Source organism: Ambystoma mexicanum, chromosome 5p, assembly GCF_040938575.1.
Source record: "Ambystoma mexicanum isolate Mex_15411 chromosome 5p, UKY_AmexF1_1, whole genome shotgun sequence".
NCBI lineage: Eukaryota > Metazoa > Chordata > Amphibia > Caudata > Ambystomatidae > Ambystoma > Ambystoma mexicanum.
This window is the reverse complement of record NC_090930.1, coordinates 213,852,199-213,877,347: the sequence shown is the minus strand read 5'-3', so window position 1 is coordinate 213,877,347 and position 25,149 is coordinate 213,852,199. Positions and strand designations below refer to the sequence as shown.

The 25,149-nt window shown below is 45.2% G+C and overlaps 1 protein-coding gene across 3 annotated transcripts in view; it reads right to left on the bottom strand.

Moving 5' to 3' along the window:
* LOC138480867 (probable global transcription activator SNF2L1) overlaps positions 1–25,149 on the bottom strand; it is a 1,964,402-nt gene that overhangs the window by 418,653 nt on the left and 1,520,600 nt on the right. For all 3 annotated transcript variants that reach the window (XM_069612650.1, XM_069612651.1, XM_069612652.1), the window contains one exon: positions 1,198–1,320. In XM_069612650.1, the coding sequence (XP_069468751.1) occupies positions 1,198–1,320 (123 nt within the window). The remainder of the gene's footprint in view (positions 1–1,197; positions 1,321–25,149) is intronic.

The following is a 25,149-nucleotide window of genomic DNA, read 5'->3' as shown; positions in this document are numbered from 1 at the left end:
GCGCCAGATTTCCCCACATGAAGTGCCATTATCTTGTGGTTTGATGACTGTTATGCAGCAGAGGACTTTTTGTTTTTTTTTGTTATTCACCCTGTCCTGCGCTGGATGTTCAGCTGAGCCCTCGGGTCTAAGGACAAAATAAGCAGTGTGGACCTTGGAGCGAGCACCAGTAAGAGGCCTAAGGACCATGAGGCAAGCTGCATTGTTGCAAGTCCACAACGGAGGCTCTAACGAGCGCTCTCAGCCAGTAGGCTAGTAACAGACCCATAGGGGACCTAAGGTGACAAAGGAGTGAGTTCTCTTGAGATCCTCAATGCGAGAACCGGTAGGAGCCTTCGAAGTTTTAGAGGTTGTGGGGTTGCTGTCAATAGACCCTGAAAGCCTTGAACATACCCTCCTGTATGCGGAAATCTCCAAAAAGGCATTGCCATGCAGAGGTGCACTACAGAAAGGAAGATCACTCACCTAGTCACTGCATGACACAACAAAGAGACCGAGGTGTTGTGGAGGTGGGACACCAAAGATTTCCTCCCAGCACACAAACCTCCTCTTCAGTACCTGATGAAAAAAGGAGTCACAAGCCAGGCAGGCGTCACAGAGATGGTCGGGGACTAAACACTCCAAACACAATGAGTGCAGTCGCGCACTTAAAATTGGGGTGAGCATGACCTACAAGATGAAATGCATTAACCGACATAAATGGGGAAAAACCGGCACAGAAATAAACAAAAAATCAAGGAGGAAGAAAAAGATAAAGTGCAGAAACGCCCAGGAGTCCTTCACTGCAACAGCCCTGTTCATGCAGAAAAAGGGACTGGCTAAAGTTGCCGGTGGCCGGAGTGTGCGTGTGGCCATGCTCTGCTTGCGCGTGTACTCCATCTCCAAATTTAAATTTGGAGGACGTTTTTGTGCAGTATAAGTGTGCTGGTCCCATCAGCCATGAAGTATGGAGGAAAGGGGGAAAGAGGACCGGATGTAAGAACAAGACAGGTTACATTCTGTTCTCAATATTTTATATTAAAAATTGTATAGCTTGGCAGAGATGAAATTGATAATTTTATAGTCAAAGTGAACACACACCAGTTTTGTATATACACACACGCACACATTTATATAAAAGAGAGAAAAAAAGTAGGACATATCTATAAGAAGAAACAAAAGCATTTTTAGCAGGATTGCATTTTAGGTTAACATTACTTGAGTAAGAAGTTTTTCTTTTTCCTCTGTCTCATCTGGATTCAGGGTTCCTGCCTCATCAATTTTTTTCTGTTCCTCTTTTTGTACCTGTGCAGAATTTGGTAGATCAAGATTCCTAGGAACCTTAGTGAGAAAACACAAAAACAAAGAAAAGCACGGTTTAACAAAGCATGTTAACTACTCCGATTGTGGTTTAAAATCCTTGATACTTGTTATTGTCTATTCCATTGTTAAATGATCAACAAAGTGTCACATTGCAAAGTTGTAAATTTGAGAGTGTGGTATTCTATATGGTCTAACATTAACAAGGAAATGTATACACATTGTTTTAAGTAAGGAATCCTTTAAGAGACAAGTATTGCAAGAAAAGTGTTATTTTGGAACTTCAGAATTTAATATATTAATACTATTTACCGATTGATTGTATTTACAATACCAATTTGGGTGTGCAGGGGACGGGAGAGATCCACAAGATTGTGGTTATCTGTTGTTTGGTTCATATTATATACAACCTTGTGTCAGGGTTGGTTTTTCTCCCCGGCACCCCATTACCAATTCCATATATTAGTTAAATTTCAATGAACAATAGGAGTGCACTGTGATAATTTGGCTAGAGTTAATCAGAGCTATGGCCAGAAGGGCCCTGTTTTTTAAAGAAATGTTTGGATGAATGTAGTTAAGCAGTTTAATGGTGTATCCACAAGCTGCTCGTACTTGGACCACATATGGCTTCTTGGATAATTCAGCATCAAAAGTGACACCCAATGTCTTGACGGATTTAGATACTTTGATAATATGCCGGAGAAGGTGAAGCTTTCATAGTAGGAACCAAGTTTTTTATCTTATTTCCGGATGCTATAATAAGAAGTTCTGTCTTGTCAGCATTTAGTTCTAAGGAATTAGTCACCATCCACATTTGCATAGCATTATAAATGGAGTTAACAAGTAAGGTGTCTCTAATATAGCAACCTGAGTGTCATCGGCATAATTGGTATACTGGATACCCAGGTCATCAAGGAGTGCAAGGAGGGGCATGATATAAATGTTAAATAGGGTTGGTGAAACACACAACCACTGGGGCACTCTACATGTGACTAGTGTGGGACTGCAACTGGAATCTTTTTCGCCCACTCTTGCATTTCTAGGCCCTAAGAAGGAAGAAATCCAGGCCAATACAGCATGAGAACAATTAACCTGTTCTGCCAATCTGGTGACAAGCTGTGCATGACCCACCAAGTCGAACATGGCCGATAAATCAAGCAACATCAGTAGTGCTGCACTACCGCAATCTACCGTGCTGGCGATATTCGTTTCAGGTCCAAGAGTGCGGTCTCTGTCCTTGTTAGGCAGAATCATATGCAGTACCCTTTGGAAACACCACACACCATTAAGACTACAAGTGACAGTACAAATTCACCTTTGGCACAAGCTTGTACTACACAGTAAAGTGGTAACGATGGCTGAGCAGTCAGACTTATCTCAAGAGTAAGTGAGCAGTATCAATAGTTACACAAAGGACAACAATGACTATGATTCAAACAAACACTGACTCAAGGTTTATGAGTAAAAGAATATACATTTATTTACACATCAGTTGTAAAACATTTCACTAAAGTAAAGCAGTTGAAAAATCACGTTACCAATACACCACACCACTCCCAATAGATTCTGGACAAGTTAAACTCAAAAAGAAGTGTGAGCAAAATGTCACTCCAGCAATTTTAAAAGGGAGGGAAAAACAAAGTTAGGCTAAAATTGAGCAGCACCAACAGGTAAGTAAGCAGGGCCATAAAGCAAGAGGAACTACAGTGATGGAATCAAATCAAAAAGGCTTAGGGCCAAAGTTAATAGGACAAAAGTCTTTTGCTCAAGATCACACAGTTCAGGCTTTGCCAAGAGTTCCGGACGAAGTTGGGCGGCAGAAAAGTTAGTTTAAAGAGAAGGACAAGCCCTTGGATTGCCGAAAGGTTTCACACACCTTCACCGCGGCTGAACGAAACGCACAACCGAATTTGCCCAGTACCTTTAAATGGAGAAGAAGCTGTAGCTGAGGTGGACGTTCCTGGCAGTTCCTGCAGGCTCACGGTTCCTGAAGCGACTGTCGGTCTGACATGAAGTAGGAAGACTGGAGGGTCCTGCACTGCCCAGGGAAGAACCAGCAGCAGAGCAAAGCAACGAATAAAAGGTGCGCTCCTTAAAACCCAAGCAGGGTCCGACCTTCCTGGCTATCCGGCCCCCTGTAGCTCTATACAGCGAATTCGACCAGAGGAGGGAGTCCTGGCTTGCAGTTCAGGCGTACTGGTTGGTTCCACCAGCTCAGGGGAAGAAGATTCCTGGAGGATCTTCTCTTGTCGTTGGAGTCTGAAGATTCAGACATGCAGCAGGGCTACACCGGGCGGTTCAGTCGTTGTAGGGGTCCTCTTCTGTCAGCTCCTCATTGGTTCTTTCGTTCCAGTGGTGACTGTGCCTTTCCAGCCCCAGAGACCTGCTTTTTATGCAGTTTTCCCCCATTCACACAGCCTGGCTGTCAATCACACAGCAGGGTGGCTGTCCTGGCGGGGACAGTCACCCAGCCAATCAAACAGGAGTGCGACTTGGGCTACCAAGGGAACCCATGGCAGGGGTCCTAAAACCCCTCCCTCACATCCTGCCTACCCAGACTTTCAGGCACCTAAGGAGGGCTTCTGTGTAGAAGCCTGCGAAAGGACGGCAAACAAAGGAACCAGACCTGGTTTGGCGCGCAGAATAAAACACGAGAAAGACCTTTTCAGAAAGAAATGGCGACTAAACCCAGCCAGAACCATATAAACACATATATGGTCTACCGGGTTTAAGTTTGAGCCTACCAAGATAGCCTAAAACAATACCAAGGTTATTTAAGATAACCGCGGTAGAATAATTAGCGTAGTTACCACTGCCACCAGCCAAGTCTTGATGAAAAGGGAGCGAAACAGTGCTCCAAGAGCAACAGACAAAACGGGATACAAATTAACCCTTTCCAGTACTCCATGTGAGATGGGGTGTACTGGGTCTGTGGATTAAAGAAAATAAATAAAGTTAATGGCAACTTTACTTGTTCTGGGAGACAGTAGTCAGTCCCACAAAATGGAGTCTGAGTTGGGAAGTCTAAAAGACAACCCTATGTCACTGCACTGAAGGTGCTGTGTAACACACAGTAAAAAGATGATGCCTATGGAGTAGGTGAGGATCCATAGTCCATGAACACACACAGCAAAAGTGTAAGAGTGGGAAAAAAGGCTCACACTCTTATCAGGTGAAAAAAATAAATCCTAGAAATCCAGCGAAGCTGCTGAGGTATCAGTAGGTAAGGGAAATTAGCCATTCTGGAGAATTCTCCCTAACAGTCCTATGTCTAGACTTTAAGCCAGATTGTTTGGGATTCAGGAGGTTGCAGTTCACTGTATGCAACCCGGTCCAAGATCTTCAGCAGAAGAACAAGTTACTTACCAACTGGTAACGTTCTTTCGATTGGATGTTCCTCCAACGTATTCCTCATCTTAGATGTATTCCATCCAGCTTTAGCTGTTTCGGAAAACATTTCTCGGCATAGGGGGCCATGCGTCAATGTCGTCAAGTCGATGGTCCCTTGAAAGCCTCCGTCGAGGGTGACGTCATTGGGTATACAAGTAGCACGCGCTGCGCCCGTTGGCCTCAATTCTGTTTTTCCCCCTCTTGCTCTACTGTGTAGATTGTGCCGGTAGTCAGGTATCAGCCTTGCGAGAGTTGAAGTGGCAATAACCCGGAAAATCTACAGAGGGGTAGGATGGAAGGGCGATGAGGAAAATGTTAGAAGAACGTTACCAGTTGGTAAGTAACTTGTTCTTCAAATGGAATGTGTCCTCCAACGTATTCCTCATCTTAGATAGACTCCAAAAGCAGCAGTATAGAAAAATCTCTGTAGGAGGGAGTAGATTTCTGATACCATTATAAGGTGGAATATAGCACTGCTTTACCAAAAGCAAGTTCCTTAGACTGGGAAGCATCCAGACTATAGAATTTTGAAAAAGTGTGCAGCGATGACCAAGTTGCTGCTTCACAAATGGATTTTATGGGAACACCTCTTTGAAGGTCTGTCGAAGAGGCAATGCCTCCGGTGGAATGGGCCCTTAAGCCTTCTGGTGGGTCTTTTCCTGCCAATCTGTAGCATTCTGAAATGCAAAGCACAATCCAAAGTGATATGGTTTGTTTTGACACCTATTGACCCAATTTTCTTCCGGTGTAGCCAATGAAAATTTGATTATCCACTCTAAGCTTGGAAAGCGTAGAAATGTAAACGCTTAAAGCTCTTCTCGGGTCCAACCTTTGCAATCTTTCCTCATCCTTACTAGGATGAGGTGGAGGGTAGAATGCGGGTAGAACATTTTTCTGATTTAAATGAAAATCGGACACAACTTTCGGTAAAAATGAGTGTTTAACCCTTAATACCACTCAGTCCCTATGGAACACAGTATAGGGTGGCCCGGAAGACAGTGCCTGCAATTCACTCACTCTTCTTGCAGATGTTAAAGCAACTAGGAAAGCTGTTTTCAATATTAGTAATCTTAATGGTTCAAAGGGGGCACACATTAAGAATTTTAGAACCAGATTAAGACCCCAAATTGGTACTTGGAAGGGGTAAGGAGGAAACACATTGGTGAGTCCCTTTAAGAATTGTACTATTAAAGGAATTTTGAACTAGGAGCATTCTTCCGAAGAGCGCTTGAAAATGGAAAGCACTGCAAAATAGCCTTTAATGGTCCCAACATTTAGACCTCTATGTGCTAGGGACAAGAGGAAGGACAACACTTCCGGAATGGAAAATAGAAAAGGATCAACATTCTTTTCTCTGCACCAGTTGCAAAACATTTTCCAACAGCAACAGTATAGAGATTTTGTTGCTGGCCTTCTTGCCGAAAGCAACACCTCCATGACTTCATCTGGAAGGTCCCAATCCTTGTATCTCAGCCTTTCAGATACCAAGCATGAAGGTTGAGAGTCTTGACCTCTGGATGGAGAACCTGGCCATCCATTTGTGAGAGAAGGTCCTCTCTCTGAGGAAGATGTAATGGAGGACAGATGGACATGTCTAGAAGGTCCAGGTACCACATTCTCCTGGCCCAATCCAGGGCAAATAGGATCATGCGGTTTTCGAACCGTCTCAATCTCCTGATGGTCTGAGAAATGACGGGAATCGGAGGGAATGCATATAATAGTGTGAAGTTCCACTACACCGCGAGCGCGTCCGCTAGGGCTCCTCTCGGGGTAAATTCACTTGAGCAATACCTTTCGCACTTCCAGTTGATTCCGGTTGCAAACAGATCTACTTGAGGGGTTCCCCAAAGGGCGAAGATCTCTTGAATCGCTTCCTGAGCCATTTGCCACTCGTGGGACACCGTGCTCTGCCTGCTCAGAGCGTCCGCCGTCATATTCTCCTCCCCAGCTAGATGAACTGCCGTTAAGAAGATTCCTTCTTGAATTGCCCAATACCAGAGCCGCATTGCCTCTCTGCACAGAGGTAGTGACCCTACACCTCCTCTTTTGTTTAGATAATGCATGGCCACAGTGTTGTCCGTCATTATCAGGACATTTTTTCCTCAGACAGATGGCAGAAAAGCCTTCAGCGCTAGCCTGATTGCTCTCAGCTCTAAAAGGTTGATGTGTAGTTTGGACTCCGATGGAGACCAACGACCGCTTATTGTCAGATCGTTGCCATGAGCTCTCCACCCCATGAGTGAGGAGTCCGTCACTACTGTAATCTCTGGCCATGGTTGCCAAAACTGTTCTCCTTTTAGGATATTCTCTGTGCAAGTCCACCACAGAAGATCCTGCCGAGTCTTTAGAGCCCACTGAAGGGATATCATCCTCAGGCGTGCCTCTGGCACTAGGAAGATGCAGGATGCCATGACGCCGAGCAACCTTAAGAAGTCGTAGGCCTGGGGATTTTGGGCATTTTGGAATTTGGAAACCATCTGAAGAATGTCTTGAGCCCTTGGCTCGGGAGGCGAGCTCTTTCCCAAGGATGTGTCTAGTACAGCCCCTATGTACTGGAGCTGTTGGGAAGGTTTCATTTGTGACTTCTTGAAATTGACGGAGAAGCCCAGTCTGTGGAGGAAGTGGCAGGTGACTTTCAGATGATCCAGTGCTTGTTCGGCAGAACGTGCCCTGATCAACCAATCGTCCGGGTAGGTGTAGACGTGAATCCCCCCTTTCCTGAGGTCGCTGCCACTACTACCATTAACTCTGTGTAGACCCTCAGGGTGGAGATCAATCCGAATGGCAGGACCCGAAACTGATAGTGTGACTGCGAACCTCCAGTATTTTCTGTGGTTGAGATGAATTGGCACATGAAAATAAGCATCCTGAAGGTCCAATGACACCAACTAATCCTGAAGCTGAAGGGCCTGAAGGATCTGAGAAAGAGTAACCATCTTGAGATTGTCCTTCCTGAGGAGCTTGTTCAAGCCTCTTAAGTCCAAGATGGGTCTCAGTCCTCCGTCCTTTTTGGGGATCAAAAAGTAAGGGGAGTACCATCCCTTGTTTCTCTCTGATACAGGTACTGGCTCTATAGCACCTTTCTCCAGCAGGGTTAGAACTTCCTGCTGTAGGAGCGGGTCTGAAAACTTCAAAGGGGTCTCCCTGGTGGATTTCTTTGAGGTTGCATTAGAAAAGGAAGGCAGTAACCTTGGGCTATTATTTCTAAAGCCCAAATATCTGAAGTAATGTCTCGCCATTCTTGCAGATGCTGTGACAGCCTGCCTCCCACAGGCGTCTTGTGATGCAAGTCCTCAAAGTGGTTTTGTGGTGGTTGCTGCGGCCGCTGATGGCAAAGAGGCTGCAGCTGGAGCTGGCTTTGCACGTTTTCCTCGTCCACCACGAGTGGCCTTTCTCTGGCCCCTTTGACTGGCCATTCCTCTCACCTTTCCATATGAGGAGTAGTAACGATAAGATCGTCCCTTCCAAGAATGTCCTGACGCACGAAAAGGCTGAGGTTGTCTAATAGCAGCTCCTAAAGATTTGGTAGCTGCTTTTGAGGACTGCAACCTCTCAAGGCTCTCGTCAACCTTGTTGCCAAAAAGGTGAGACCCGTCAAAGGGCATGTTCAGAAGACAGTTTTGCACGTCTGGTGCGAAACCCGACTTCCGTAACCACGCAAATCTGCGCATTACTGTGCTAGTGCCCATGGATCTGCTCACACTATCTGCAGTGTCCAATCCAGACTGAAGGGATTCCTGCATGGCCTCCTTTCCAACTTTGACTATGGCTAGGAATCCTTCCCTTTCATCCCCTTCTGGTATGTGCTCTGCCGCCATTGCAATGTACTCCCACAGAGTGTACGAAGATTTTGCCAAGGCACATGTAGAGTAGGCCGATTTTAACGCCATACTCCCAGCTGAAAATACCTTGCGTGCCCAACCATCCACACGCTTGTCATCCCTATCCGGAGGGATAGAAGGGTACGCCACCTTATTTGAAGCTGTGGCTGCCTGGACCACCAGACTCTCGGGAATGGGGTGTTTAGACAGATAGCCGGGGTCACTACTGGAAGGGCAGTATTTTGAAGTCAGGATTTTATTTACCGGAGGAATAGAGTCCGGAGTCTCCCAATTTTTGGCCACCCTATTTTGCAAGGCTACATGGAAGGGTAGAATTGGATCTTCGGTGGGACCATGATCCAATATATCGGTCAGATCATGCTGGATGAATTGAGTTGGTGGTCTAGCCCATCCTAAATAAACAACCACCTTCATCATTAGTTGATGGTATGAGGGACTGGCATGTTCCCCTGGTTCTGGCCTGCCAAAATCTGTTTCAGGCGAAGTATCAATGCCACTTGCATTATGTAAGGTTTCCACCAGGTCCCTCATCCTGCTTATGTGCAAGACAGCACACAAGATCGGCTCCTGAGCCGATCATGGAGATAGAGACTGCTCGATAGCCCGATGCAGGTTTGGCACAGCTCCCCATGGTACGTTGCTTCAGCAAACCTAATTCTTGCTTTGGGCCCAAAAACTCCCCTAAACATTCAGCGTGCGCTTAGCATACAACAGAACCACACCATCACTCCAAATCATTGTCTTGTTGAACGATGGGTGATTTACTTAAGATCAAATTAATATACCTATGTATATCTGTAGACATAGGACTTATCACCACCCCTCTCCCTTCACCCTCCGCTCGCTACTGCAGATGTTGAATGTTTTCCAAGCCCTGCCTCACTGGAGTAACCACAATGAGGAAGACTATCAATATTTTTAATGTCATTCCACACTGCTTGTAAAACCGACCCAAAAGCAAAATTAGGTACAATATGACAGACAGCATGTACGGCAAAGACCATTCTCTGCACCCAACTCTAAATCAGAGCCCCAGTTTTAATGCAGCATAAGGAAGCAAAATTCTTGTTATTTTCAACCTGCCATATGATACATTTTTTGCATTGGTTATCAACGGTACAAACCTTTAGCACATTTAAAATAAAAACCATTCAAACAAAAATATCAACACACAGTTCCAAAATATTAAACTTCATTACACAGATCGAATAAAAATACCAAAATTCTTATTTTTTTTTAAAAACAAATGTCAAATAACATTCTTGAATTATCCAAAACGGACGCAAAATACTAATACAATAGGTTGAAACTAAGGGCTTCTCTCCAAACATGATATGCAGCAGCAGAAATTACCAGTGCCTCAGCCCAGTAAATACAACTCCAAAACGTATCTGTTTCAATGGAATCGTCACTATAACCAAATGATAACAGCTCTTTAAATAAAGATTCTTCAACTTAGGACACATGGTAAGCATGTGTCGAGCCAATTCTATTGTTATATTACAAAAACAACACGACAAATCCTCTCTTCATAGGGTAAATTAATCCATCTGCACATGTGTTCAAGAGTAGGAAGAATATTTTATTTTTTTACTTGATTTAATTGTTTAAAAAGAAACAATTTTTACAAGATTGCTCCTAAGGATTAATCTTTCAGTCCTTAAAAGAGAAGCAAAGAAAAGTCCCAATCGTGCCAGCCTCTGCTACTTGAAGAGGGAAGAGAGGGACGAGGAAGAGAAGGAGTTCGATCTTCTAAAGTTATGAAGTCTATTTTGTCCAGTTCCGGGCGTTTCAATAGCCCAAGACTTTCATAAAACCTGTCAGTGCAATGGTCCATTTGGTGTTCTCTCCACTCATCAAATTGTTCAATTTCCCCTCTGCATCCAAGAAATCGAATTTGCCAAATAGGTGTCCCAGATGGAGAGTGCATGTCTCGTCCACCCCCTCTACAAGTGAGGAGCAGGTGTTTTAAAGTTTCAATTGCATCTGGTTGGCAACAGAATCGTCAGAGGCTGGTATTCACTTGTTTTCGCCACGCTAATATCTCATTTGTGTATAAGATATTCAGACGAATGCGCATGAAATTTTCACATAGCTTCTTGGAGGGACACTTCAGTAGATAGGCTCTTGTTTCATTGATTCTGGCTGGGTTGTCCGGCCCATTCTTCCTGGATTTTACTAGTTGTATCTCGTCTATAGTTTGTATCCAGTCCCTCTCCATCACTCGCTTCTTTACTTTTCCTGGATTACGAATGAGGTCATCTCGGGATCAGCCTGCCCAATCAAGGCGATGGTTGATTTTCTCCTCCCCTCATTGGAGCATCTTACACGTGCCTGCTCTAGTTTCTTGTTCTATTGCCTTGAGTATCAATGATGAATTTGGCAAGAGCATCTTTCGATAGAGCATCAATTCATTCCGTGTTACAATGGAGTTTATTGACTGGAGTGTTAGTTCTTTCCTGATGACCGCCACAGGAGTGGATTGTGGTAGACTGAGAACTTTGCGCCAGTACAGCCCTTCTACTTTCTGCCAGAAGAGTGGTGGGATGTAGGGCATTGATTCCACCCCATACGTTAATGTGGGGATGACTTTCATCCTGTAGAATGTCAACAGGGTTGCTATTGAGAATCGGCCGTACTTCTTCGACAGTATTCTGGTCTGTGTTGTTGAAAGGCGTAATTTTTACAAGATGGTTTCACACATCGGGTTTTCTATGGTACTTTTACTCAGTGTGACTCCAAGGTACTTAAACTCCTCGACGATTTCCAGAGTTTCCTCACGTACCTTCCATACGAAATTCATGGTTTTACTCGTGCCTTTTCCCAGGATCATAACTTTAGGTTTCTCTTGGTTCATTTGTAGATGGTTTGCTTGAAGGTAGGAATCCAGGTTAGATAGTTGTCTTTGTAAGCCTATCAGCGTTTGGTCCATCAAGATGATATCATCTGCACATAGCAATCTTGATATTCTCTCTTCACCTATTCTTGGAGGGAATGTTCGTACGTTTGCCTCGAGAACTTTATAGTCCGAAGTGTATGCGTTATAAAGTGCTGGTGCAAGAGGGCATCCCTGCTTTACTCCTAGCTCGATTTTAATCCAAGATGACAGTACACCCTGCTGATTCAGGCGTGCACAAATCGACGTGTCACTGTACAGGTCCTTGATGGGATTGAGGATTTCTGGTGGGCAGTTGTGATTTTCAAATTTTTTCCACAAAGGGGTTCTGTCGACACAGTGAAATGCGTTTGTTAGGTCACTGAAGGCCATATAGATTTTGGGATGGCCTTCAACGACTTTGGCTTTCAGTGTACTTATTGCTAAAATGTTAGCAGTCGTTCCTGAGTTTTTTACAAAGCCTGTTTGTAACGGGTCAGTCATATTGCCGAGGGTTACCCAACCTTGGAAACTTTCCAAGACGAACGCAGCAAAAAGCTTCCCTATCGAATCTAATAATGATATGGGCCGGTAGTTGCTTGGGTTGTCTCTCGCACCTTTCTTAAAAATTGGCACAACTATCGCCTTCTTCCAAGACGGGGGGATGGTTGACGCTGTATTACAGTTCTTGAAAACTTCTCCCACGAACTTGGACCAGCTTTCAGCCTTTTGTTTAAGATCAAAGTTGGTAATGCCATCTGGTCCCGCCGCGCGTGAACCATTGAGTTTTTTTATTTTGTTGATGATTGTTTCTTGATCCGTTGGGACTTTCCATTTTGCTTTTTAGCAATGGAAGAGGATGATGGAGTGTTAGGCAGAAACCTGTGCAGTTCCCTTTGGGAACACTGCAAAAGATTTAGGACTACAGGTGTTAGCAGTAAACCCACTTGGTAGCAGGCTGTACCACCCAGATTTACCTGGTAGCTGTGGCTGAGCAGTCAAACTTCCCTAAAGAAGAGTTAGGCAGTATGCGAATTATACAAAATAGGCACTCAGATACAATAACACAAGCAAACACTGACCAGCGCTTTGGTATCAAAGAATATAATTATTTATTTAAAAAAACACACTGTTTGAAACACTCCAGCACTCTTATTGTAAAACACTCTAAACACAGTTACTATTATAATATATACAACCCTTATTCCTTATCAGATAAGTCTTAGTTAATACCACTTATTTCCATACAGAGGTGAGCGCTTACCTATAGATGGCACTCCAATAAGTTCATGAAGAAGGGAGGGAAAAAGACAGAATATGGAAAGATACACCACTCTAAGATTTAGTAACACTATTAGCAAGGCAGAAGAGCAAAAGTCACTTGTGAGCCCAAGTCCATAGGCTGGGCACACTCTTAGAGAGAGCAGAGCACAAATGTGCCCAAGATCACACAGTTACACTAGGCTTAGAAAGTCTTGCAGATGGTTTGTACTGGTTCTGTTCAGAATTTAAGACTAGTAAAGTCAATGGTGACTTTACATGACCTGGGAGACAGTAGTCAGTCCCAGGGTATGGAGTCTATACTGGGGGGGTCACTATGACACCCCTGTGTTACTGCACTTAGGGTGCTGTGTAATACACATCACAAAAACACATGAAGCCCTATGGAGTAAAATACCCCATAGCCCATTAAACACATCTAGAGTCAAAGAAACACACTCAAATCATGCCCAAGAGTGAGGGTAAAAGAGTCTCACTCTTGGCAGGAGAAATAAATAAACCCCAAAAATCCAGCAAAGCTGCTGGGGGACTCACTAGGTTAGGAAATTCAGCCTAAACAGAGAATTCTCCCTAACATTGAGATTTCAAGGCGGCTTTGTAGAGTTGTTCAAAATGTTTAACCCAGCTCAATTCACCCACTGCGTTGGTCAGTGGCTGGTTCTCGCCCTTTATTTTCCCATTGATAAGTGACCAGAAGTCCTTTGTTTTCTTGCTGCAAATCGTACGCAGCATCAGCTATGCGTCGTCTTGGTTTCTCTGATGTCTATTCGCTCTAAGCCACTGTTGATTTTTTTTTGTAACTTTATTTGATTCCGCTATGTCGATTTCCAAGCCTGATTTATTTGCTTTTCTTTTTAATTTTCTGACAAGCTTCCTCTTCTCCACCAATTGTTTGTTAAAGGCGTGGATTGCCGTTGGTGGCCGTTGAACATCTTTTTTTGCAGACTTTTGTGAACTGTCAAAACTGATGAATAGTCTGTTATATTATATGAGTTGTATCTGCCCCGACTCGTGTGCTCTACATATTCATTCGTCAAGGCGCTGATTGCTGGATCCGAGAGTCGAATACGGATACCCTGTGTGTCAGTTTCTAGAGATGAGGGCCTTGTTTGTTCTTCTTTTAAACTTGTATACCACTCATGAAGTAGTAAATTGTGGTGGCTATTTTCGGTCCTTCGCACCTTGAAGGACGCAAAGTGTCTTAGAAGGCTTCTGGACACATGGATATAATCAATAGCCGCCCCTTCACCCTTTCTCTCCCAAGTTGGAATCAGGCTTTGCTTTGTGTGGTTTATCAGGTGCAGGTTATACAGGTCTCTGGACCACAAAAATCGGCCCTTCCTCTTGAATTTCTCTTGCCGGCAAGTAGATCGATGTTCAAATCACCTGCAATCATTATATATCTTCTTCTATTAGGGCTACATCAATTGTCAGCTCAAGTTCCATCATGAACTTTTTCGATATTTGCAGAGGGTTTTTAAGAACCAGGATCTTTTTTTGCGTCTCTTTTTTGGAACTTGCAGCTGGGGCTGACCAAGTGATTATTGATGCCAAGATGAATTCCGATCTTTTTATAACCTTTGTCAAAGTCATGGTGCGTCCTGATTTAACAGGTGTTATTATTCCTGATTGGGGTCTTCCTTTAAGTCCTTTCTGGGCTGGTGAGTGTGCCAACTCAAATCCATCCAAACAGGGTTTGCAAATTAGCCATGTCTCCTGCAGGCAAAGTATGTCAAAGTCAGACAAATGCACGTCTGATCTTGCGGTCAAATGGTCAAATCCTCTCATGTTCCAAGAAGCCAATGTCAGTGTAGGTGTGGTATCTAATCCATGAGGATCCAGGTCTAAACCCCTGGTATCCTTATATGGTGGCTATCTTGCTCTCAGCCGATTGACTTGCTTCTTGAACCAATCACTGTTTTCATTTGGATTTATGGCACTTGCTCTCCGAAGCACCAGCCTTGTTTGCCTTAGGAGGATGGACCAGTTTCAGTCATTTGATGAGCTCTCTTTACAGTCGATTTGTCATGATAGCCCTCTTTCCAGTGTAATCTTTCTACTGGTTTGGGTAGATTATCTTTTACCTGTTCTCGAAGCTGTGTATGGTCATTGGTCATCCGAATGTGCCTTATTACTTTTTCCCCTGCCAATCCCTGAGGGTTGGTTACTCTCTCTGAAGGGGCCTGAGATGGGTGTGTAAGGGGGCGTCTCAATCTGGGCGAGTTGTAGTTCTGTGATGCCCTTGTGTTTCTTCCTTTGAGCGGCCCTCTAGGACTTCTTAACGCAGTCTCCTGCGTTGTTTTATCCACGTGGTTCAGCGTCGCGTTCATTGCGAGGGTAAATTCTAAGCCTAGATGTTTTAGTTCATCCTTTGAGCTCCATAGTAATTTTTGGGCCTTGCTCGAATTGACGTGTAGATAGGAGCTATCCTTTCTCCCATTTGGATTAGGTTCCAGGATGTCGATGATACTTGGCGAGGACGATTGGAGGGACTTTATTTGGTCAAAGATGTTTGTTATCGCCCTGTATTTCAGGGTCCAATTATCTTCTTCTGCTCTGCATCTTTGCAGCTTAAATGTTCGCGTCGGGATCAGTTTTACACTGCAATTGTGCTCACTTTCACGGGCGTTGTCTTTCCAGTTGGGTGATACAAGGTTTCCCTTGCGTCGTGGACCCTTGACCTATGATGTATTTTTAGTTGAGGTAGTGGGCGACGTGTGTTCATCTCTCCTGTTGGGAGATGTTTGACGACTTCGACTTTTTCTGCATTATCCTTTCGAACCTCGAGTTTCATATTGTTCCCTTTATTATGGAACTGAGGTGAGAAACCTTCGTGGCCTGTTGCTGAGTATCTTCGCTTTAGGCCTTTTGACTGAGACGACTCCAAGCCTCTTTGAGCGGTGTTTCTGTTGGTGTCTTTAGTTTGTGTGTGACACACTTGTGATAGCGGGCGGGGATCGGCGAAAAGCACTCTCTCATATTTGGGTTTTGCATCTGGCGAAGTTCTGTGGGATCTCGGTTGGTCTTTTTTGTTGCAGAGCTTCAGGGATTTCAGGGATTTCAGATTCGGAGTCTTCGACAGTGTATAGGCTCAAGTTCATTAAGTCGATTGAGTCATATGATTGTTCGTCAAATCACTGGTCCTCTCCTCCTAGCTTGCTCTGAGCTGGCATTGTAGGGGGCGTTTTCCGAGTAGGGCTGTGGAGACTTTGGGCCATTAGCTTTTTGTCACCTTTTGGTTTAGCATTAGACAATCCTTTCCCGGGCACTGGTTTGCCGTTCACCTCTTTTGTTGTGCTACTTTGCTTTGAGACAAGCTTTTTCTTTGAGTCATTTTGGATTGGGGCTTTCTGTGAGAAAATATTGAATGTTGGAAAAATGTGATCTGCCGTAAAGGTGAAGATTGTTGGGGATGATTACGACTTTAAGCTTCCATTTGCAATCTGTTTAGTATCTGATTTTCTTCTTTTTTGCCCAGGGTTTGCGTTATTTTCACCACCGTCACCAATCTGTGGTGACAATGGTGCAGGAGTAATAAGAGAATGCTGGTCTGTTTTTTGAGATCTTGCGGGTGCGGCTGTAGTACGAGGTAAGACGTTGTTTGCTACTGTGGGTGCGTTGCTAGAAGTGGCTCCCACGGTAGTCTCAGTTTGAGTGTGTAAAGATCTTGTGTCTTTTGCCTCTGATTCTCTCCTGTTGTCTTCCTTACTTGTGTTTCCCCAACTTGACCTTTCATCAGGGTTGGTTTGTTGGTCCCAATTGGGATTTCTCCCCTTGGAAGTCACAAAACCCTCTAAAAAGAGTATTTTTGTATGCATCATAGCAATTAGTGTGTTTTGATCTTTCATTGAATCCTTTAGGGCTTCGTATAATTTTGCGAAGGGTGTCAACACAATAGAAACTGTTGAAAGGATGGTCATCGGATCTATTTTCTTTTGGGGAGAGTCCTGCGGTTGTTTGTTGAAAATCTCACTCAGCCGTCTGTTTGCTACAGGCGACATTCCCCTTAGATCTCTGGTGCTTGTTTTTTTGTCAGCATAGTTCTCTATAGCATTTGATGGAAGGGGGCGTATAGTTGGTTGTTTCGCAGACAACTGATCTTTGGGAGTTGTGTTGATGATTTTTCCTTTGTCACTCTGAGGCATCTCTTTTCCATTGGTAAGATCCCTGAGATCCTTTGGGGTTCTGGGTTCTAATGCTGCTTCCTCATGTACCGTCTCTTTTCCATTGAGAGGGTCCCTTTGGTCACGTGATGATATTCTGAATTCTAATGTCTCTTCCTCCTGTGCGTGGCCAGCAGCTTCTTCTGTGCTCTGTTGGGGCACGAGGGGCTTCGAAAAAGAGTCCAATTTTATGCTTAACTCAAGGCTGAGTGGCGTTAACTTTTTCTTCCCATGTAATGAGTGGCTCTGGTCGGCCCTGGTCGGCTCTGGTCAGCCCGTGTCTGAGACGTTTTCGATGATCTTTTTGTTAAGCGCTCCATCTAGATTTTTTTGTAAGCAAATGGATTATTTTCTGGCCGCAAGAAATGGAGGGACAATTGTCCCTGTTAGGTGCATCGCAGTATCCTCTACGATGGCCAGGAATTCTGCATCCGAAATATCTTGGTGCGAAGAACCTACTTGGCGGCTTTTCTGCCAAAATATTCTTTTAGTGTGTTCATGGAACTGGATGGATTAAGAATGCTTAGTTTATTTTGGTTTTTGTATGTTCTTTTGTAAGGTGCTTTTAAACGTGTTGCTTTCAGGGCCGACGTTTTTAAAGTACTGGCCACTATTATACTTGTAAAGTGCTGTTTAGGAAGCACCCGATCCTCCTTGCCTGGCAAGGGCTCTGCTGGTGAGCCTGTGAGGGCGGCCAGACCGCCCACACTCACTGGGGAAGCTGAGGTGTCAGTCAGCGCAGAGTGCCCTCCCACCTCCCCGCCCTGCTTTTCCCTCCCCTCATGGGCGCGGCTCGGGGAAGTGCTGCCTTGCGACTGACTCTCCTCTCCCGGCCCCACGGACTCCGGCCGTGGGGAGAAGCCGCTCTCCAGCTGGTGCTCCTCTCCTTGCCCCACGGGCCATTGATCCAGGGTCGAGGGCTGCGGGGACGGCGGCGCCCCCGGCGGGGGCGAGGCGAGATCTTCAACCTCCGGATGCACATGTACCGCCGCCAAGGCGATCAAAGACGGCCGCTCCACTCCATCACCACAGGTGAGATTGGATGGCCTCACACTTTCTCCTCTGTTGTCACTGGGGGTGGAGGGAGTCCGTTCTTTCCCACTGGAATCCGCAACTGCTTTAGCTGAAGTCATTTTGACGGGTGTTGCTGTGCTCTCCTCGTTCGGAGAGTAGGAGTGGGAGCCACAGTTTTCCAATTGGGTGGAAAGTAATGTTTGTGCGGATGTCATTGCAAGTGATTCCACGTGTTCTAGCGGACTAGGCGCCATGTTGTCTGAGTGGTTTTCACTCGCCCCCCTAACATTCCTTCTTCAATGGAGGGGGGAGTTTTTTGTGGAATCACCTCTTCCCTCCCTTCCGTTCTTAGTTGGCTGCCGGGACTTCTGATGTACTTGAAGTATGCTCTGTGGCTCGTTATTCAGACTATGGGGGGGGAGGTCAGTTTTAAATCCGTTGTTGGATATGTTGTTAACTGTCTCCCCTCTGGCAGGCTTCCTCCTGGCCAGCCAAGGAGACGTCCTTGTTTACTTCTAGTATTTATTCCCTCACCTTCTCCGTCCAAGGGTTGCCACCTCGCCATCGCTGCCATAGACTGCAGAGACTGCTCTCGACTCTGCCACGACTCCACGGCCGCTCCGCGGTGTTGGTGGGTTTATAAGTTCTCCCACAAGTAGAAAGCAAAGATAGACTCTGCCACTGGAACACACTGAGTGGGGTCTGGACTGCAGAGACTGCACTCGATTCTCGACTCTGAAAAGACTCCGAAGAATATTAAAACGCAGATAGGTCATGAATCTACGTGATTGCAATGAGCATAATTTGCTAAAATAAGTACAAGGTAAATTATGACGGAAAGCTTGTGAACTATATGCCGTATACATCTTTTTTTCTGCCAGTGAATCAATGTTTGAAGTTATATTGAAATCCCTGTATTTATGTTTCAAATGATTAGGAGCCTCCAGCAATACCCCAAGTGCAACATCAATATCCTTCAGATGATTGAGTGCAGTGGAGCGTGATTCCACTAAAAAGGGGTTATGATGGTCACAATTGTATTGACTGGCCAGGGCACTAAGTAAAGTATCTGAGTCAAAAGGACAGGTAACTATACTAAGAACAAAACTTATAGCGTTGGATAAGCCATAAAGAAAGAACAGATGGTACTCCCAAATCGCACCTCAGGGCCTCTACAGGCACATAACTAGGCAAAGCCAGGACTGATCGAAAGAAAGAGCTGGCCTTCAAACCTTTCCGCCCAAGGCATTTTGGATTCAGAAAGAATGGCCAGGCCATAGAGTATCCCAGGCACAATACACACAGAAGATAAATCGTAATAAGTCCCTCAATGTTGTGGCCTCCCTTCTTGCTTACATAACTCTTAAGCAGCAGCCATTTATTTACTACTTTAGGCATGACGTAATCACCATAGAAGTCGTTAGAAGGAGAAGAGCTAATCAGTACTCCTAGATAAATATGACTTTTAACAATTTCTAGGAACATCCCATTAAGCATCCAGCGAAAAGATAGATTATTAGATGTACTGCTGACAATCAAGATTTTAGTGTTGGATGTGTTTACTTTAAGATGGTTTGCTTTGACATACATGTTAAATGCTATATGATACAATAACAGTTTTGGTCAAGATTGCTGAACCAAACTTCACAGGTTTGGCAGAAAGTCTTATCAAGCATGTACCTTCAGGTATTGAGAATAATGTTATAATCAATACGCAGATGACACACAGCTCTCCCTCAAGATATCTCTTTCATCTATTCGCTCCACAGCTGTGACATGCAGTGTCCCGCAGGGATCCTCCCCTTCCCAACTTCTTTTTAGTCTTTAACTCCGTCCTTTGGCTAATCTCATTGAGAAGCATGACGTACATTTCTAGATTCTAAGTGATCCGACCACGGCTGATTTTGCCGCGGCAGGAATGTTCGCATGAGAAAGGTGCAAACTACCAAAAGATTGCACCTTTCTCATGCGAACACACTTACATACTACAGGGGCTGCAGGGGTTTCCCCCGCAACCCCCACTCGCTATAGTGAGCGGGATGTTGCAGGGGACACCCCTGCAGCCCCTGTTTTTTTTTTTTTTCTTTTTTTTTTTTGCGGGTGTGCTACGACTTTGCCACACAGTATAGTGAGCGGGGTGTTGAGGGGGACACCCCTGCAGCCTCCGCAGTCTTTTTTTTTTTTTACTTACCTGCAATGCTACCACCAAAGGTTCGAACTTTTGTTGTTCGAACCTTTGGTGGTATCATTCGGACCTTTTTTTCGGTCCGATCGTACAAAACCCATTTCTACACTTAAGTTGATGACTCGCAGCTACATTTTCACCTTGATACACATCTCTCTGACCCTCCTTTGAAACTGAAATCTTGTCTGATGTCTACTGGAGAGTGGATGTCGAACAACGTTTTTTAGACTAAATGGGGACAAAACAGAGGTTTTGGTGTTTGGATCCTCTAATCCTAATGAGGTTTGGAATTCGGAGAACTGGCCTGAGGCTTAGGGGCTATGATCCCCTCCCTCACCCATTGGATCAGTGAAGAGCCTTGGAATAACGCTTCTGCCTTCAGGCTCACGAGAATTGCAGATTTCATCTGTCGGCTCTTCTGGTTTTCTTGAAGTAAAACTCTTAACAAATAATTTTCCATTTTTACCTTCTGAGCTTTGTCCTACAGTTATAATCTAATCCATCATGGGTTCACTACACTACTGTAATGCAATCTCGGCCAACCTGAGTTCCTAGTTCAACGGATGCAGATTTTACAGAACTCTGGTGCGCGTTTAGCCTTGGGAGCACCCTCATCTTCTACAACTCCGCTGGCTTCCTGTGAAAAGTCGTATTAATTTTAAGATTTTATGTATTACACACTGCCGTTTATCAATCAGGAGCATCCTATCTTAATAAGCAGACTCAATACACTCCCCTGTGATCTTTACGATCTTCCTCTCAACTCTAATTGAAGATCTCAAGGTTTCACTTGGTGTGTGGGGGTGGCTGTTCCTTTTCTGTTCTTGGCCCTGTTTTGTGTAATTCTCTTCCTTTTCAGCTTTCAGAAATTGCTGACCATGTTAGCTTTCGCAAAGCTTTCAAGACGCATTTGTTTCAGCTACTCCTGGCTCTTCTGTTTTTTACTTTTAGCGCATGGATGCCTTCACGAGTTAGCTCTGTGCTTTATAAAGGTAATTACAATACAATATCTTCCATCAAAGACATCCACAGGTTACAGGCCTGCCTCTCTTTGATCCAGTTGTGAATGTCTAGTGCCTACCCCAAGCTCTACCCCTCCAAGACTGAATTTTTACTGCTGACCAACAACAACTAACACCCTGACATCCAGACCTGGCTGCCTAATATGCACCTCAAGGGCCTCAGTCCCCAGCTGGCCACCTGCGCCAAGTCCCTTGGGTTAGACATCGACAGTCACCTCTCCTTCAATCAGCACAAAGCAAGGAAGAAACACTCCCACACTCTTTTTGAAATTAGCTATTAGGATTGGCAATCGTTTTTTTTTTAGTATAGGCCCTTTTATTTAACTCCTCCACCTCCCCGGGTGCAACCAGGCAGCAAACAGAGTGGGGAACAGCCACACCGCTGCCTGCTCAGCTTTAATTGAGCTTTTGAAAGTGAGGACAGAGTTAGGACTCCTCTTCCGCCTGAGAGAAACCACAAGGTGTCTCACCTGCTAGTCCCTCGGGATCTCTCTCTCAGGTGGTCAGGGCACAGCCATCACCTTTGGATCCAGACTCTGGTGGTGGACCAGTGCGGAAGGATCACCTGGGAGAGAGGTCTTCGGGAGTGGTACACCTGATGGTGAGACGCGGTATCCCCCGCATAACACCTTTATTCCATTCTAATAGGTAGAATACCTGGGTACTGTAACTCCCCCCCTACCCTTCACGAACATTGCTAAACAGACAGCCCGCTCTGGGAGAAAACAGACTCATACCTGAGCATTGTACCTGACATGTCCCACTATAATGGTCAGGCAACATCAGGCAATTACTGTTAACAACTCAAACCTGACTTCCATTATGCTACTCACACGGTTAACAGGCGGAGCACAAGAGCACACTCTGAGCGAGGCAAATCACATGAAGGAACAGCGTTTTCCAGACAGCAGCTGAACGAAGGGAGAAAGGCTGCAAACCGGGAAGGGAGAGCAAGGAGGGCTATACACTTGACCTTTCCGGTGACAACCTGTTACTTTCCAGAAACATTCAGATTGAAAGGCATACTGCCAGGAAACCAGACTGAAGAATCCTGCATTGTGTGCCCAGCGCCCTCCTGCATGACTAGTCCAAGTGGGGAGGAGCAGCAGCTGCTGTGGTACCGTCCTTGGCTCCAAGATCAAAGGAGCGCAAGAGAAATCAACATGGCTGGTGAGTTGTGCAGACTGATGCAAGACCGGTCTGTGTTGAAGTCAAGGTTGCAAGCAACACAAGAGTGAAGAATATTAACATGTGTGATAAAAGACACAGGTAAAGCTCAATAGCCGATGGATGTTTGAACTTTTAATATGAATCAGAGAAGGTACGAGACAAAGTAACAGAGTGGTCCGACCGCAGATGTGCTCAATCGAAGGTCTCTGTGCTAAGTACCCAGCCAAGAAGTGGCAGAAAGAAAGGTGATAAAGTGAAACTAATGGATGAAGTGAATTGAAGTGGTACTGTGATGGTTTAAGAAAAATCCATTGCACAGTCGAAAGTCTTTGAATTTTGATAACCATAAGAAAGCAAAGAAAGTGAAATTATAAGGGGGTCCGAGTCCGACTGAGGGAGACCTGTGGTCCGAACCCGATTGGGGAACACCAATTGTGAATTTGTGTTTTAGGTGGTCAGAGCCCGATCGAGGGAGACCAATTGTGAACTTGCGTTTAATGGGGCCCGAGCCCGACTGAGGGAGACGCGTGGTGAACAGTAAACCCAAGAACTTGTGAATGTGAAAATCTTGATGAGAAAGGAACTTTGGTACTTGCTTCTTACACCAGGCACTCTGCAATAAGAGACTGTTATGGGCAAAGAGACTTTGGCGCAGAAGGCCCAGATACCTATGTTTTGAACTGCATCCTGGTGGCAGAGAAGCCAGAGTGTGTGCGAATCTCGAGTGTGCCACGTTGTCCCATGCTGAAAACGAAGAAAAGGCAACTTCTCAACTATCCTGACATATTGTCTCTTGATCACTTTTCTTTTCCATACATCATTTTCCCACACCATTTGTATTTAGAAGTAAGGATTGGCAATAGGTTTATTAGTACAGGCCGTTTTATTTTGACAGAGATTTCACCAGGACTGCATTATCATTTTTTGATGGTCGTGGCTAGTTCCCATCCTTAGATTTAGGGTTAGATAGGTGTTCAACCAACCCAATGAAGTTCAATAAACACCCTTGAACTGTGATCACTTGTGTCTTTCTTCACTGTTTAATACCATGCCTTCCTTACACTCCCCAGGTACAACCAGGCAGCAACCAAACAGTGGGAACAGCCCACACTGTTGCCTGCTGTTATTATTGCACACCGAAAAGCAGAGCAGAAGTCAATAACTTGTATGGCAATGCTTCTGCACATTTATTAAACTGCAGTCAAATAAAAAAAAATATATATGTGGTGATTTTCAGAAATTCTACATGATGGGTTTTCTGCAGTGCCTATATTGGAAATTGTATTTAGCCCACAGTGCCTCATCATTGTGCCGATATTGGAAAATTGTAATTAGCCCTCAGTGCCTTATCATTGTGCCTATATTGGAAAATTGTGTTTAGCCCACAGTGCCTCATGTGCGATCTTGATGCATCACTCATGTCTCTAAATTGCTACCTGAATAGCCTGACTTGATTTGCCTATTTGACCTGCCCATATGCGGAACTAGCCTATTTCTGAATTGACAATTTCTACTAGCCTAATCTGTACTGCTTAATTTAAATGACCCCACCTGTGTTAAATTAGCCTACTGTGAATTGCGTATTTGAACTGCCCTTATGCGGAACTAGCCTATTCTGAACTGCCAATTCCTACTAGCCTAATGTTACACTCACCTGGTCTCTGCGGAGGCGTTGGGGCACGGTTGCAGCCCTCCCTGGTGTTAGATCTCCCCCTTCTGATTTTGTACCCTGCGGGTCAGCTATGGGCGGCGACAATTGGTGGCACTGCTTCTGCGTGGATATGGGAAAACATGAATGAACTGGTAGATGACTGTGGTATCTCCCAACCCCTTTGAGCCAAGATGCGATTTCTGTGAGCACGTACTGGCCCATAAGGCTCACCTGATTAATGTGAATGATGAGCTCTCCATCCTGCTACTTCTGGCAGGGGCGCTTGTTGGTGGAATCTAGTTCCTTCACTGATTCCTGAGTACTAGTCCAGTCCATTTGCGACTAAGTTCCTCTTTCTGCTGTCTCCCAATGTCTTTTGTCTTTTCCCCTCTTTCTGCTTTCTTTCAATGTCTTTGTCTTTGTGGTTGTTTGGCACTGAATAAGGTTTCTCTCTGTTTTCTCCCCGATAGGTGGCAATGCGGCCTAACAACGGCTGTGGAGGCGCAGAACGCGGCTGAGCGGAAGATGGATGTGACCGCAATGTTCAGCAGCAGGTGAGTGATGGCTTTAGGGAAGGCGCAAGGTTTTAATGGCAGCGAGCCCTTAACGTAATGTCTGTTAAGTGTCTAACCTTGTCTTTTGCCTTTTCTTTGCAGGTGCTGTGAGTTCGGATGGAGTGCGTCGTGCAGCGGTGCCTGGATAATGCTGTCGGCATTCCGGGGTGTTTGCCGGTGAGCCGCGTTGTCATGAAGAAGATGTCGGCGCTCCGAGATGTTTGCAGGTGAGCCGCCGTGCCAGGAGGATGTCGTCTGCGCTCCGAGATGTTTGCAGGTGAGCCACGGTGCCAGGAGGATGATGTCTGCGCTCAAAGATGTTTGCAGGTGAGCCGCGGTGCCAGGAGGATGATGTCTGCGCTTCGGGGATGTTTGTAGGTGAGCCGCGGTGCCAGGAGGAAGCGTTCAGGTAAGAGCAGGATTCTCCAGTGCCAAGCACGGATGCAGATGGCAGGATAACTCCAGGTAAGAGGAATCCCAGGCGACGGTGAGCGTTACGCTGCACGGAGGTACAGAATAACGTGAAGCATGTGTCTTGGGGTTGGGCTGGCTTTTATAGCTGAGCTCTTAAGGCCACGCGCCTTAGCAAAGTTTTGCATGCCACACCCAGCCACTCCTAGAAGTTAGAAGATGCACGTGCAGATGCAGATGAAGATGGAGACCACACCCAGACTACTGACCCAAATGAGAGTTTGTGAGAGTA